The 17,117-nt window shown below is 34.2% G+C and overlaps 1 protein-coding gene across 2 annotated transcripts in view; it reads left to right on the top strand.

Annotated features, from left to right (window-relative positions):
- Positions 1–17,117, top strand: part of PKN2 (protein kinase N2) — a 128,537-nt gene that overhangs the window by 34,602 nt on the left and 76,818 nt on the right. The window contains exon 2 of one of the 2 annotated variants that reach the window (XM_082649124.1): positions 4,290–4,590. The exons of the other annotated variant lie outside the window; for it this stretch is intronic. Within the exon in view, the coding sequence (XP_082505250.1) occupies positions 4,290–4,590 (301 nt within the window). The remainder of the gene's footprint in view (positions 1–4,289; positions 4,591–17,117) is intronic. 2 annotated transcript variants of the gene reach the window in all.

Below are 17,117 nucleotides of genomic sequence, written 5' to 3'. Positions count from 1 at the left end.
TGTAGCGCTTCTCCCCCATTGTCTTTATTCTGTTATTCTGGAACTCTTACTGCGAGGATCTTGGATCCTCTCATTCTGTCTTACATGCCTTTAAATTTCTCATATTGCTGTATGATGAATTCAGAGTAATTCCCTCAAGTTATCTATCTGCCAGGATACTAATTCATTAGCTTGGTCTAATCTGCTATTTTAACCTGTCCACTGAGTTTTTAATTTATTTTGGTTCCTTTGAACTCCATCTAATTTTTACTCTTTGTTTCTTACTCATTGAAGTCTCTATTCCTTCTTTTATTTATTTAGCTGCTCGAAATCTACTTAACCTAAAAATCATTTCGATGGTACTACTATAAATCCTGAGTGTATTAATTTCACTAATGGTTTCCTTGTTTTTGGATTTGGCCCATCTGATTTGAAAGGCTGCATTAAGGATATAGATGATATAAAATACATTAAAAATAGGTAGGATTAATCATGAAAGAGTTGAAATATTTTTAAACATGATGGTGGATTTCGATTGATAGTGAAAGGAATAGGGTATAAGAAAGAAAGACATGGATGGGTAAGAGAATATAACAGCAAAGTGTTAGATTAATTTGACTAGAATGGAGTGGCTAACTAAGCTTGTTGATTTCAGTGACGAAAGGTTTGAGAATTAATGGGGTTTCTTTTATGTATATATGATTGGTAGAGAATCATGAATACTACTAGGAGTTTAGTTTTATGTTTAGGATTACTTTTGTGTTTTTTTCCTTTCTTTTTTTATTTCTTTCTGAGCATATTAATGAATTTAAAAGGGAGTTTGTGATTAGAGGTTGGATCTTACTTTGCTTGGTTTTGAAAACATGAGAAAAGGTATCTACTGTTTACTTTTGGGGGAGGTGTGAACTATAGAGTACAAAGAGTTGAATGGTGGATGAAAGGGTAAAGCTTATAAACATAAATTACTATAATGTTACTACTGCCTCTAAGAGAACCTACTGAGACAGAGATTATCGCTGAAGATTTTCACTGCTTAAATAGCTATTTTTTTTTTCCTGAGGCTGATTTATTTTACTGTGTCAAGAATATTATTACATTGCCTAGTACTGATTCCATTTATGATATAATTGCTCTTTTTTTTTTAAGGGTAGAGACATAATTTAATAGATGGAATATCTCATTTCAGTTGTTCCAAATGCAAGAAAATTATATTTTCCAATAACTTTCACAGTTTATTGCAACTAAAATTTTTAGGAAAAGAGTAATAGAAAGTACTGTAACCTTTCCTATCTGCTGTCAGGGGGCATAGTTTATCTTAAGTTATTGATTATGGTGTATGTATCTCCTGCTCCTTTCCAAAAGGTGTTTGAGCCATGTCACAACAAAAGATGGGAGTAAAAATATGGTTACTAGAAATTCAGGCCTTTTAGGAAGAGGAAGCAAACATGCTAACCATATACGATTTATATCTAATATCTAATTTTAGCCAGTATAGTTGCCATGATTGAATATCAGTTTTGCCTTAGAGCTTCCTGGAGTATGAGTTCTCTTTACCAGAAAGAGGAAATCATGACTTCCTTAGCAGTGATAGACTTTCCTGAATTCTGAAATAAGAATATTAAATAATGTAATCAAATCATTAAGAAAATAAAACAGAACCGCTCTGCCCTCAAATTGCTCACAGTCTTTGGAGTTGTCAGATAAGGAAAGGAATACTTGTTTAAATAAAATCCACATTATCAGAACACACAGGAGAGAGGCATTTAATCTAAATTCTAAGAAAGGGCATAGGCAGGAAATTCTTTCCTGGGGAAAAAATTATGGTAAACTTTGAAACAAAGTAAAAGTTAACTAAGAAAAGAAAGACTAGGAAGAGATAGTTGAAGAAAGAAGGGAAAATGATGCATCCCATGATGCATCCGAAAGGTGCAGCATGCGTAGTAGCTGAGCCAAAAGAGATTGTCTCTGGCAGTAAATTTCTGTAATTTGATATGAGTGGCATTTAGGGAGCAAGTTGGAAAGTGGAAGTTGAAGTAGCCAAGGGTAACAGTGTTTTTTGGTGGTTGTTTTTGTTTGTTTTGTTTTTAACAGCCTTTAAATATTAGTACCATGATTTTCAAACTCTGCAACAAGGCTCTCTGGAGTGCCTCAGCAAGCTCTCAGGGTGCTGCAGTATATTTTAAAAATTTCAGGGAAACACAGTGACACCATTTGTTGGATACCATGTGGACTAACTAGAGTCAGTAAAGTTTCAATATTAAGGATATTCTACAACCCCTTTGTACTGGCCGTATAGGATGAAGGTGGGAATGTGCAACTGATTTCAAGTTTTGAGAAATTGTGAAGTACCCAATAGCAGACATATATCCCATTAATAAGTAACTGTGGCTATTAAAGAATGAAATACAAATGTAATTTTCTTTCAATTTGTATTATTTCAAACAGCTACTAAGTTGTTATAAGTATTGATTAAGTTATTTGGACCTTACTACTTAATAAATGGAATTGTTAGGTATTTCTTTTAGCCTATGCATCATAACGAAAAAATTACTGAGACACTTAACGTTCTGGCTTAGTACCTAATATTAAAGTACAGATTTGTGAAAGCAATTCATGTAGTGTTTTCTAAGTTTATAAAGATAGAAATAAAACTATCTAGAGGAATGCATTTAGCTTAAGCTTTCTCATTTAAGAATTGTTTGCCTCCGTTCCCTTTACCTGAAGGTGGACAATAGAAATTTGGGATTTTATCTTTTGACAATAGTCATATGTTTTTGATAACCAGACAAAGGTGGATTTATAAACTTTGGAAACCGAATAAATGGATTGATATGACTTATAGTCCATTATAAATAGTGAAAAGCCTCGACATTATTTTGGCCCAGATAGGAGATCATTCTATGTTCGTATAGATAAGAATCAGAAATTTAAGGCCAATAGATGTAGATCACCAGTTTCAGGAATTTTGAATCTAAGATCTGTGGTACCTGGAAATAGTACATACAATAGTACATACAAACATGAATTTTCTTTGTTCTACTCTTTTTTTGTCAATTTCAGAGGCGTTGTTGGCCCTAAAAAGGTTAAGAACAAATTTATGCATCAACTACTTCATTTTTTGCATAGTATGCCTGTTGGCACCAGGTAAATTGGTACCAATGCCAAGACTAAATCCTGTATCTTCCCATCCATTGTCTCACTGTTTTGCAAAATACATGTTTTTCAGAGGTGAAGAATTAGACGTAAAGAGTATTTGCACCAAGTATTTAAACAGAACTTATTTTATGGGTGTGATGAATTCCCAAAGAAGTCAAAGAAAGTCTTATAATTACTTAGGTCTGTGGTTCAAAAGATACATAAAGGGTGCACAGTGAAATATAAATCTCTTTTCTGTGTCCTTCACAAGCTCGATTCCTCTTCCCAAAAGCAAAAGTTAACTCTAGTTTCTTGTGTTTCAGAAATTAAAAATGTAAAACCAATAGTATTGTAGTAATGGAGTTTAAAATAGTGAATGATATACAAATAGCCAGAACATAACTTTGCCTGTTTTAAATGTAGATTAGATGTACTTACCTGATTTGATTTTCATTTTAAGTTGAATAACTGATACTGTGTACTCTCTTAGCTTCTGTCAGTAGGACATAATTTAGACATTTTTTAGTAGTGATGTTTATGTAGTCAACCAAATTATCAATTGGGATAGATAGTCATGAAATATATGAATAGAATTCTGAAATTAGTCTTCCCAAGCCCTAACGCATTTAATTGCTTAACTAAAAAGTGGTTATAAGGATATAATTTTATTTTATTTTTGCCAATATTAGTTTATTTTTAAGAGGTTTCTTATAGAAGATAAAATAGAATTTTATCTCACCTATGGAATTTAATAATCATCTTCACTTATTAAGTGACTATAGTGGGCCAAGAATTATATTTGGAGCTTTACATACAATATTTTGAATTACCACATTATCTCTGAAAAGTGCCTAATATTATTATTTAGATTTTACACGATTAGATTGAGCATTTGAAAGGTTGAATAACTTGCTCAAGATTCACAGTGTAGGTTTTGGAATCTAACTTGGGTTCACGGAATATCAAAAATTCATTGTCTGTTTATACAGTCCAAAGTTGTCTTTGTGTATAGATGTGTTTATTTTAATATAAAATTGTCAGGTAATGCTATTTAGTGAGTGGGCAGAGTTTTTGAAGAATTGCTTTAAGTACAGTTGTATTCTTATATGGCCTATTTTACTGAGCAGCTAACTTTCCTAAACTCCCACATTTGTGTGTTTATTTTTCTTCTGTAGGGAGATTCCCGAAGTCTTCCCTTTTCTGAGAATGTGAGTGCTGTTCAAAAATTAGACTTTTCAGATACAATGGTGCAACAGAAATTGGATGATATCAAGGATCGAATTAAGAGAGAAATAAGAAAAGAACTGAAAATCAAAGAAGGAGCTGAAAATCTGAGGAAAGTCACAACAGATAAAAAAAGTTTGGCTTATGTGGACAACATTTTGAAAAAATCAAATAAAAAATTAGACGAATTGCATCACAAGCTACAGGAACTAAATGCACATATTGTTGTATCAGATCCAGAAGATGTTACAGGTATTTTATTTGATGTTTATATAGTATACTAATAAGAAATGTATTATTTTAAAAATAATAAGATTTGTGACATGTATAGTCTTTAACTTTTTTGAAAGTACAGGGACTGTATTTTCTCCTACAGTTAAGGTCTTATTTATATTCTATTCAGAAGGTGCAGTGAGTTGATGAATATGAAAATTAAAACGTTTACTTAGAGATGAGTAATTCTCTGTCTACTCTCTTACCTGTCACTAAGACATTACTTAAAGTTATTTTCCAGTATTTATGTTTTGTATTGAGTCAACCATATGCTCTTACCTGATTCATCCTTGAGATCAGCAGCACGAGTTTGCCAGATGACTTTTTAAAGTTAAAAATGCATTCTGTGACCAAGGGATATTTTTATTTTTTGCAAATATAGTTAATCAAACCTATGACCTTTGTTCTTTGAGCTCTAAGCAACTGAATTAACAACTACACTACCAGGCATTTTGTTTAAAAAAGAAGAAAATTTAAAAAGCCAAACATTACTTTTTTTTTTTTCTCCAGTATAGAAAATGAAAGGAAAATACAACCTATAAGTCTAACCTAAGAGCATAATTTTTAAACAGTAGAATTAACAGATGTTCATGTTGGAAATTTTTCAATGGTACAGAAAGTAAAAATAGAAAAATGACCTCTATCCACTCTAGGCCCACTCCCTAAAGGTAGCATTACTAAGTTTTTTGTTGTTATGTCCTTCCAGAAAAAAAATTCTATATTTGTATCAATGTCCATCCATTCATATATACATTCTTTCTAAACCTTTTTACTTAACAAATTGTATAAGACACATTTGATCTAATAGTTTTGTCTTTGCAGAGAGGATATTTTGAGCTAGTTATTTAATGTCTAAATCCTTAATTTCTTCATTTGCAAAGATAAGGAGTGGTATACGTAGAATGATGTATCTAGCACCACAGAAATTTTAGAAGAACCTGTATGATTAGCCAAGAAAAAACAGATATAAGTAAAATTAAATTTGCTTAAGGAAGTACATAAATCTGACCAGGAACCACAAATTTCTAATCTTAAAAGTTGTGTACAATGCTTCTGATATTCAGTGTACTTATAGAGCTTGTTTTAATGCATTACTTTCAACATCTGGGACTTACCTTAGGGGTTTCAATTGGAGACTGTCTATGTAGAGATTTCAATCTTGTAAGAATAATTAAATCTTAGAAGTGAAAGAAATCATAAAGAAACCAGCCTTCTTATTTTATAGCTGAAATAATCCCAAAGATGTGAATTAATTTGCCCAGAATTACAAAACTAGCTAAAGAACTCTTCAATCTAGTATTTTCTTACCCACAAATTCAGTAATTACATTATAAATGGAAATTTGTATTATGAAATGCTTTTTCTTCAGCAATATCATATAAACTTAGATATAGCCTATTCTGTTGGAACTCTACCGAGCTCTACATTCTTTGCCCATTACTTGTTTAGGAGAGGTCTAAAATAAGAAACTGTGCTGGAGCTTTAAACTCAGTTTAGAGAAAACATTTTTGATAATCACGGAATACCAATAACTACCTTGTAATTGGAATATAGAAGTGTTTTTGCCACCCAAAGAGTAGCCCATTTGGTTTCCCCAGTCCCTTGTAAAAAATTAACTTTACTGAAGTATGTAAATTACATATGATAAAATGCACATATTTTAAGTATATGATTTGATGAGTTTTAACAAATATATATACCCAGGTAACTATCACTACAACTAGGGATCCTGACCATCACTTCAGTTCTCTTGTATACATACTTGCAATCAATCTCCAGTCCCCATCCCTGGCTTTAGGTAACCACTGGTCCGCCTTCTATCACTTTAGATTAGATTTGTCTTTCCTAGAGTTTCCTATAAAGAAATGACCTTTTAGCCTACTATCAAATTCCTTTTCTACCTCAAAAGCCAATTTGGATATCTCTATGAAACCTTCCTTGACTTTCTCTGATTATCTTTCTATTCTACTTTGTCCACTCATTGTTGTATTACAGTTTATTTCTGTACATTTTTATATCACTTACTAAACTGTATGATCCTTGAGGACAGGACCATGTTTTCATTCATTTATTTTCAAGGTTTATCATAAAGCCTGGAGTATAGTAGGTATTTAGTTGAGAGTATTATATCTCAAAAAAAAAATCCCAACAAATAAAAACCTTGTATTAGTTTTTGTAATTAATACCAAAGCGTAATTTATCATGGTACTTTAAATATTTAATACTTAGGGAATAAAGCTTTAAATAAAAGTTTTAGGAGAAATAATTCCAGAAACTTTCTTTGCTGTTATTGACTTATCAGATAACTGCAGGGAGAATGTTATATGAAATATAACTCTCTACTGTGACTTCTTAACACTTCAGTTTGTTTGGAATGAACTTGACAAGTTGGTTACAGTTTGAATATATTAAAAAAACAGTTCTCTTTGCAAATGGCATATTCACACATCTTGGTAATAAGTTGTTTTTTGGTTTGTTTGTTTTTTTTCTCATACTACTTATTTGACTGCATTAAAATGAACAACAACACAGAGGGTTAAAGGTAGTTCAATGTTAATTTTAGGTCACATTGCCATAAAATTTTATGTTTTACATTGTGTACTAAAGTAGGCAAAATCATTTAATTTGATTAGATCTGACATAAAGGGTCAAGGGCCTAGCATTTTGCTTTCAGTTCTCTAAAGTATGTAGATTAATAAGTATGTGCAGAAGTATTCGGCTAATTCCTGTTGTCTTGTGGGTATGTAAGCAGAATGAATGATTCAAGGAAAGAGGGACAGAATTTAAATTTGCATTGTATATATGATTACCATGTAAGCAGTTAGGAGGCCTGTTCTTAACTCACTTCTGCAATAATTAACTCTGTTAACCATTAGGTTCTAATTTGTAAAATAAGGACTTTTATCAAATGAACTTTAAGACTTTTAGCTATAAAACTCTCTGAAATGTTGCTTATTATAATGTCAAGATCAGATCATTTGGGACTATTTGATGTTCTCTTCATGCCCATGATACTCTAAGCTTCCTGTTCACCTTCATATACTTCAAGAATAGTCTCATAGAGTATTATTATTATTCTCACATGGAAATTATAAACATATTATAAAATGAGGCTGAATGCACCTTGTGAAAAAAGTTATTGGAGCTCTGTAAAGTGGATTAGTAATCTAAGCCTTAGTTGATACCTGAGACTCTGAAAGGAAATATTTAAGAAAGAACTAATTTTCTGAATCTTTGGACTCAATATATCATCCCTAAAGAAGAGGACAAGAATATTTCTCATATTTTATTAGGTATAACTAATAATTTGTGGAGTGTAATTCCCTCTGTTTTTATCTTACTTCCTTCTCTTGTACCTCTTCCCATTTCCATTTTCTCAGACCCCACCAAGCTTAGATTGATTTTTACCTTTTGAGGTAATGAATATTTTCTTTAATATATAGTGTTCAGAAAGAAAATATTGATTTAGTATTGGAATTTTGTGTGTGGTTTTTTTGTTTTGTTTTTGTTTGTTTGTTTTGGCTGCACCACACAGCACGTGGGATCTTAGTTTCCTGACCAGGGATCGAACCCGTACCTCCTGCAGTAGAAGCGTAGAGTCATAACTAATGGACTGCCAGGGAATTCCCTGGAATTTTTTGGAGTTAACCTTGGAAATTCTTCTAAATCCCAGAGATATATCTATATTGGGGGAGTCTTCTTAATGACTAAAATGTAGTTTATGAAGTCTTTCTTGAAAGAGAAGAAGTGAGAATTTAAATTTCTTTTTATTATTGGCCTATCCACCTAAATGTAGCATAGAAATTATAGTTGAATTTTATATTTATTAAAATCTGTGTGGCCTGGTTTATTATACAGTTTCTACATATTCCTTATTTCTGATTGAATTTCTCATTTTGAGGTAAGCACATTTTGTATTAAGTTGTGTACTCTTTTTTTTTTTTGCGGTACGCGGGCCTCTCACTGTTGTGGCCTCTGCCGTTGCGGAGCACAGGCTCCGGACGCGCAGGCTCAGCGGCCATGGCTCACGGGCCCAGCTGCTCCACGGCATGTGGGATCTTCCCGGACCGGGGCACAGACCCGTGTCCCCTGCATCGGCAGGCGGACTCTCAACCACTGCGCCACCAGGGAAGCACAAGTTGTGTACTCTTAAGTAAAGGATTGCTGTTAAGTAGGTAACTGTGATCGTTAATTAACAAGGCACTTTTAATGCCCCTGGGTTTGTTTTCTAATCTTTAAAATCATGAAATTAAATGATTCATAGACACCTAATACTTGAATTCTTTGGTATATATTTTTTTTAAGTTAATACACAGTAAAATTGATTCTTTTTGGGTACATCATTCCATGAATTTTAATATACATATAGGTTCATCTAAACACCACCACAATCAGGAAAAGGAACAGTACTATCCCTTTGTGGTCACACCCTCTTCCTATTCCATATCTCCTGTCAACCACTGGTCTGTTCTCTGTCACTTATAGTTTGCTTTTCAAGAATAACATATAAATGGAATCATAAAGTTTATAACCTTTTGAGACTGACTTCTTTCACTCAACATATTGCTTGTTGAGATTCATCCAGGTTGTTGCATTTATCAATAGTTTATTCTTTTTTATTGCTGAGTGGTAGTCCACTCTATAGATGTACCACAATTTACTTATCCATTCCTTCACCAAGAACATTAGGGTTGTTTTCCAGTTTTTGGCAGTTATCAGTAAAGCTGCTGTAACTGCCCATTAACAGGTTGTTGTGTGAACATGTTTTCAGTTCACCATGGTAAACACTTAGGAGTGTGATTCCTAAGTCATATGTTAGAATATGTTTAATATTATAAGAAACTGCCAAAATGTTTTCCAGAGTGGCTATATTATTTTTCATTCTCACCAGCAATATATGAGAGTTCCAGTTGTTCCACATCTCCTCCAGCACTTGGTACTTTTTACTTAATGTACTTTTTAACCAGTCTAACAGGTGTATAGTGGTTGATGATATATATTATTGTAATTAGGAGGAGGAAAGAAGAAAAATAAAATAGCACCATCTTAAGGAGAATTTATGAAAGAACTGCGCATGCCCTAGGTACAGAGTTATGTACAGAATGAAGAAGTCTTTCCTACCAGAGATATGCAATATGCAGTTTTTAAACATTAGAATGTAATGTAGCATTGATCTGTATTTCTGTTTTTGTACCAGTACCATACTGTCTTGATTACTGTAGCTTTGTATTATAGTTTGAAGTTGGGGAGCCTGATTCCTCCAACTCCGTTTTTCTTTCTCAAGATTGCTTTGGCTATTCGGGGTCTTTTGTGTTTCCATACAAATTGTAAAATTTTTTCTGATTCTGTGAAGAATGCCATTGGTAGTTTGGTAGGGATTGCATTGAATCTGTAGATTAACCCACACACATATGGTCACCTAATTTATGACAAAGGAGGCAAGAACATACAATGGAGAAAAGACAGCCTCTTCAATAAGTGGTGCTGGGAAAATTGTACAGCTACATGTAAAGAATGAAATTAGAACACTCCCTAACACCATACACAAAAATAAACTCAAAATGGATTAAAGACCTAAATGTAAGACCAGACACTGTAAAACTCTTAGAGTAAAACACTCTTTGACATAAACCACAGCAAGATCTTTTTTGACCCACCTCCTAGAGCAATGAAACTAAAAACAAAAATAAACAAATAGGACCTAATTAAACTTGAAAGCTTTTGCATAGCAAAGGAAACCATAAACAAAACAAAAAGACAACCCTCAGAATGGGAGAAAATATTTGCAAACGAAGCAACTGACAAAGGATTAATCTCCCAAATATACAAACAGTTCATGGAGCTCAATATCAAAAAAACAAACAACCCAATTAAAAAATGGGCAAAAGACCTAAACAGATATTTCACCAAGGAAGACATACAGATGGCCAAGAGGCACATGAAAAGATGCTCAACATCACTAATTATTAGAGCGATGCAAATCAAAACTACAACAAGGTATCACCTCACACCGGTCAGAATGGCCATCATCAAAAAAGCTACAAACAATAAATGCTGGAGAGGGTGTGGAGGAAAGGGAACCCTCTTGCACTGCTGGTGGGAATGTAATTGATACAGCCACTATGGAGAACAGTATGGAGCTTCCTTAAAAAACTAAAAATAGAACTACCATATGACCCAGCAATCCCACTACTGGGCATATACCCCAAGAAAACCATAATTCAAAAGGACACATGTACCCCAATGTTCATTGCAGCACTATTTACAATAGCCATGACATGGAAGCAACCTAAATGTCCATTGACAGATGAATGGATAAAGAAGATGTGGTACATATATACAATGGAATATTACTCAGCCATGAAAAGGAACGAAACTGGGTCATTTGTAGAGATGTGGATGGACCTAGAGTCTGTCATACAGAGTGAAGTAAGCCAGAAAGAGAAAAACAAATATCGTATATTAATGCATATTTGTGGAATCTAGCAAAATGGTACAGATGAACATATTTGCAGGGCGGGAATAGAGATGTAGATGTAGAGAACAGACATGTGGACACGGGGGGTGGGGGAAGGGGAGTGTGGGACAAATTGGGAGATTATGATTGACATATATACACTACCATGTGTAAAATAGTTAGGTAGTGGAAACCTGTATAGCACAGGGCACTCAGCTTGGTGCTGTGTGATAACCTAGATGGGTGGCCTGGGGGAGGAGGAGCAGTGGCAGGGAGGTCCAAGAGGGAGGGAATATAGATATACATATAGCTGATTCACTTCATTGTACAGCAGAAACTAACACAACATTGTAAAGCAGTTATACTCCAATAAAAAAGAAAAGAAAAAAATCTTCATTATATAAAAAGCCAGTTTTAGGCACAACACTGTAAATCAACTATACTTCAATAAAATAAATTTTTTAAAAAATATAATGTAACATATATAGGCAGTTCTGAAATTTTAATGCCTAGGTTGCTTATTTTACCTTAAATAAAAACACTACAACCCATAATCTTATCCGTGCTATTTTTGTAAAATACTAAGAAAGCTTAACCAAAGGTTGTGTTAGTTATAAAATATTTCAGCAAAATTAGTTCAGTTGGTGACATCTGACATAGGTCATCCTGAGCACACAAAATAACTGATTTAAGAATCCATTAATAATTAGCATTTATTATAATCTGAGCAGTTTCCAGATGACTATATAAGGTAAGCATATCTGTTTAAACAAGAAAGATGGATTTGGGGGGAAATATAAACAGTTAATATAATTGTAACACATGTCAAGAATCTGGAGCAGCTTTTTTAAAAAATATCTGTTTGTAAGTACTAAGTGAAAACCAAAATGTTGACCAGTGAACAGTAACTACGAGACTTACAGATGGACGTTTGTGGAGATAGTTAAATAGTAAGATAGTGCGTCAGCATACTCATACTACTACCTTTATTAATTTAGATTTGGCTAGATTTACTTCAGTTATATTTCCTCTTATTTTTTTGTGAATGAAATAAATAGCCTTGTTCCATAAACAGACATTCTGGCTGTACAGGTACCACTTTATGAATATTGAGCATTGGAAATCAGCTGGGTATAAACTAAAGAACAAAGTTTCTATAATCCAAGGTCTTATCCCAGCTGGATCGTTACATAGTTATGTGTTTGTATATCACTTGCAACCCCTCCAGGCCTTGTTTTTCTCGTTCATAAAACAGAGAATAGAGACTGTATATGCTCTCTCTATGGTGTTTTGTGAACAAGGGTTTTAATAGCTTGAGGAAAGGTCAAGTATGAGGCGTTTAAGCTTTTCTAATTCTGAACATGAAACCTCTGGATGTAAGTAAAATCTGAGGAAGCTTTCCTGGGGCTAGGAAGTAAAGATTCAAGGTCAATTACGTTACTAACCTCCACGAGAATGAAGTAACCAGTTTAAGGCTAAACCTTATTTAGGAGCCTTCTAAGGATCGGGACTGCTCCTGTTTTCTAGAACTCTTAATTCATTTTGGAAGCCAATTGCTCAGTTGTGGATTTAGAGAAAATACAAAATACCAGAAACAGCATATCTGTTGCTTACACATTGTTGGGAAAACTACTAACAAATTCAGTTTTTACTCATCCTTCTAGCCTTGGAAAATCTCATCCCTGAGGAGATTTTAACCACGTTGTATTTTCTGCTGACTTTCAAAGTGGTATTTCAAACCAAAATGGATTTTCTGGGCTTCATCTCATAATTTACAGCCTTATAACCTTATGGATATTGCCTGAATATAGGTATTATTATCCTGTTGGCTTTGCCTCTTACCATGTTTAAAGTTGAACTCTTCCTTCCTGGGACACTGCCTCTAAATCTTTCCCTTTTGTTTTCTGTCCTGTTAATGGCATGACCCCTATAATCTGTAACTAAAATCTGACTTTTACTGTAGATGTCTGTCTTTCTTTACTTTCACTGTCCAGTGTAAGTCAAGTCACCAAGCCCTATAGATTCTACCTCTGACATAGGTCTCAAATCTGTATCTCTTCTCCATCCTTACTGCTAAAGCCTGCAAGTTAAGTATTTCTCTAATCCAACCTAAACACTACTACCAATATTTTTTACTTAGTATTCAGAATTGATCCTGTTACTTTCTTGCTTTAAACCTTTCAGTGGCTCTCCATTCCCTACAGAATACAGTACAAATTAATAGCATTACAGAGATGCCCTTCATATAATCTGGCCTCTGCTAATAACTTCAATTTCTGATTGAAATTGTTCCTCCCAAATCTAATTTTCCCATCTTTCTTCGTACCATTTATGTTTGCTCTTTTTTTATCTTTCTACACGTGTGTGTGTATGTATGTGTGTGTGTGTGTGTGTGTGTGTGTGTGTAGATTGGCAAATCTAGGTGGTGGGTTTATGGGTGCTCACTATACCATTCTATCATCTTCTCAGTATATTTGAAAATGTTCATATATACACACATACACTGTTGCATGAATAGACACACATACCCATTTATATAGGTACATAGAGGTTGTACCTGACTCTAAGCCCTTTGAGAAAAGGAATTTTTTTCTCAAGTCCTTTGCACAATACCTGAATATGTATGATGTAACCAGTTCCCTGCGTTAAATTCCCTTTGTTCAAAATATCTAGTGTGGTTTCTGTTTGTCAACTAGACTGAATGGTATACCTTCTTTACATACCATATAACAAACTTAGAATACTTTAATTTCAATCTACCTAACTCCAGTTGACCTAAGTGCTGTCATTGTTCATATTCTAGTTCTATCATTTTATCTTCAGTTCCACAAGTTACATTAATTATTATTGTTTTATATAGTCATTGTTGGTTTATAATTACCCACATGTTTATCATTTTCTTTGTTCAACATTTCTTCATGCTTCTCAGGCCTTCCTTCATCTTGTTTCTTTTTCTTCCTAAAGGTGTAGACTTTAGAAAGATATTTCCCCGGGTATATCATTCTAGGTTGACATTTATTTTCTCTCAGTACCTGGAAACTATTATTTTATGTCTTCTGGATTCCCCTGTTGTTTTTGAGGGGGCAGTTACTGATCTAATGGTTAAACTATGCAGATATTCTGCCTTTTCTCCCTAGCTGTTTTTAAGAAACTCTTTTTCTGCAGTGTTCTGCTGAATGGTATAGATTTCTTTTCATTTGATCTGCTTGGGATATGTTGGGCTTCCTGGATCTGAGATTTGTGTATTTCATTGATTGTGGGAAGTGCTTAGCGCCTATCTTGTTGAATGTTGCGTGTCTTGTATTCCCTCTTCTCTTCCATTTTGGAACTCCAGTTAGATGCATGATAATTTCTTCAAGTCTATCTCCATTTCTCTAATTCTTTCCATGTGTCCAGTTTGCTCTTGACCAAGTATATTGTATTTCTAATTTCTGTTTTGTGTATGTATTTTATATATATATATATATATACTTACTACTACAAGTTCTGTTTTGTTAATCTTGGTAATTTTTGATAGTCTCTTGTTTTAGTCATTCTTTTGATGCCTTTCTATTTAATTTTACCTATAAAATGTACTTTTTCACATTTTGTGTGAGGTAATGACAACAAATGAAATCTTTACTGTGCTACTCCTGTAGTTTTTTTCTAACTCACGATGAATTTTTTTTCTGCCGGAACTTTGTGATTTCTAGTTATGGGACCATTTTCATTGGAACTTTATCTGTGGGAATTATTTTAGGTCTGGATTTAAAGTGCTTTCTTTCAAAGAGGACTTGCATTTGTTTCTGTAAGATGCCTGAAAGCATTATCAACCTGAGGTCAATTAAAATAAAATTTATGATTAATTTTTGGGGGGGCACATAGTATGATTTCCTGCCTCAAACCTGTATGAGAGCAGTAAGATTTTTTTTTTTAAAGAATATCCATTTCCCCTCCCCGCCAGTCACCCCAAGCCAAAAGCAAGTCAACAAATAATTCACCTGTTATGGATGACAACTTTTTAGGTTCCTGTCTTTAATCATGTTTTTCCTGATCTGACTGCCTACTTTCTAAGAGTCCTTGGGCCTTTTCTTGGGCTCTTATTAAAATCCAAGCTTTACTTCATCAGGATGATGAGAGCCTAATAAGTCTCTTTTGTTCAGAAAAGCAAAAACATTCTCAGAAGCACAAAGGTACAAATGTCTGCTTATATCTGTCCCGGGATTGTGTCACATGCACCATGCATTCACTGCCTTCTCCCTATCCCCCAAATGCAAGTAAGTCTGAGAAATCTTGTTTTTTTGTTTTCTTTGTCCCCTTAACCTGCTCTTAATTTAAGCAAGAGAGAAGGAGATTGCACATGGAGTATTAAGTTAGTCAACCCACCATTTTAGGTACTTAAAGATTGCAAATATCTTCTGACTCTATAACTTATTTGAGGTGCCTTGTAGCACCTTGATTTTTATAGGTAATTGTTATCTCTTGAGTTATTTTTGTAGAATTATAATTTCCTAGGATGTCCTCCAAAGACAAAGATATCACGAAAAAAGAAAATTACAGGCCAATATCACTGATGAACATAGATGCCAAAATTCTCAACAAAATACTAGCAAACCAAATCTAACAGTACATTAAAAGAATCATACACCATGATTAAGTGGGATTTATCCTAGGTATGCAAGGATTTTTCAATATCCACAGATCAATCAGTGTGATACACAGTATTAACAAATTGAAGAATAAAAACCATATGATCCGGGGCTTCACTGGTGGCTCAGTGGTTGGGGGTCCGCCTGCCGATGTGGGGGGCCCGGGTTCGTGACCCGGTCTGGGAGGGTCCCGCGTGCCACGGAGCAGCTGGGCCTGTGGGCTGTGGCCGCTGGGCCTGCACGTCCGGAGCCTGTGATCCGCAGCGGTGAGAAGCCTGCGTACCGCAAAAAAAAAAAAAAACGAAAAAAAAACCATATGATCATCTCAATAGATGCAGAAAAAGCTTTTGATAAAATTCAACATCTATTATGATAAAAAAAAAACTCTCCAGAAAATGAGGATAGAGGGACCATACTTAAACATAATAAAGGTCATATATGACAGTCCCACAGCTAACATCATGCTCAACAGTGATAAGCTGAAAGCATTTCCTCCAAGATCAGGAACAAGGCAGGAATGCCCATTCTTACCACTTTTATTCAACATAATTTTTAGGAAGTTCTAGCCATAGCAATCAGAGAAAAAAAAGAAAAAGGAATCCAGATTGGAAAGGAAGAAGCAAAACTCACTTTTTGCAGCTGACATGGTGCTATACATAGAAAATCCTAAAGATGCCACCAGAAAACTACTAGAGCTCATCAGTGAATTTGGTAAAGTTGCAGGATACAAAATTAACATACAGAGAGATCTGTTGCATTTCTATACATTCACAGTGAACTATCAGAAAGAGAATTAAGGAAACAATCTGTTTACTATTGCATCAAAAAGAACTAAATATCTACAAATAAACCTAACGAAGGAGGCAAAAGAACTGTACTCCAAAAACTAAAGACTGTTGAATGAAATTGAAGATGATACAAACAGAAAGATACACGGTGTTCTTGGATTGGAAGAATCAATATTGTTAAAATGACCATGTTAGCCAAGGCAATCTACAGATTCAGTACAATCCCTATCAAAATACCAATAGCATTTTTCACAGAGCTAGAACAAATAATTTTAGAATTTATTATGGAAACACAAAAGACCCCGAATAGCCAAAACAATCTTGACAAAGAACAACAGAGCTGGAGGAATCAAGCTCCCTGACTTCAGACTATACTACAAAGCTACAGTAATCAAAACAGTATGGTACTGGCACAAAAACAGACAATAGATCAAGGGAACAGGATAGAAAGCCCAGAAATAAACCCATAAACTTACGGTCAATTAATCTATGACAAAGGAGGCAAGAATATACAATGGGGAAAAGACAGTCTCTTCAATAAGTGGTGCTGGGAAAACTGGACAGCTACATGCAAAAGAATGAAATTAGGATGTTCTCTAACACCATATACAAAAATAAACTCCAAATGGATTA

This window comes from Grampus griseus (genome assembly GCF_964374135.1).
Source record: "Grampus griseus genome assembly, chromosome: 1".
Taxonomy (NCBI): Eukaryota; Metazoa; Chordata; class Mammalia; order Artiodactyla; family Delphinidae; genus Grampus; species Grampus griseus.
The sequence above is the reverse complement of the archived record's forward strand: the minus strand, read 5'-3'. Positions and strand labels throughout refer to the sequence as shown.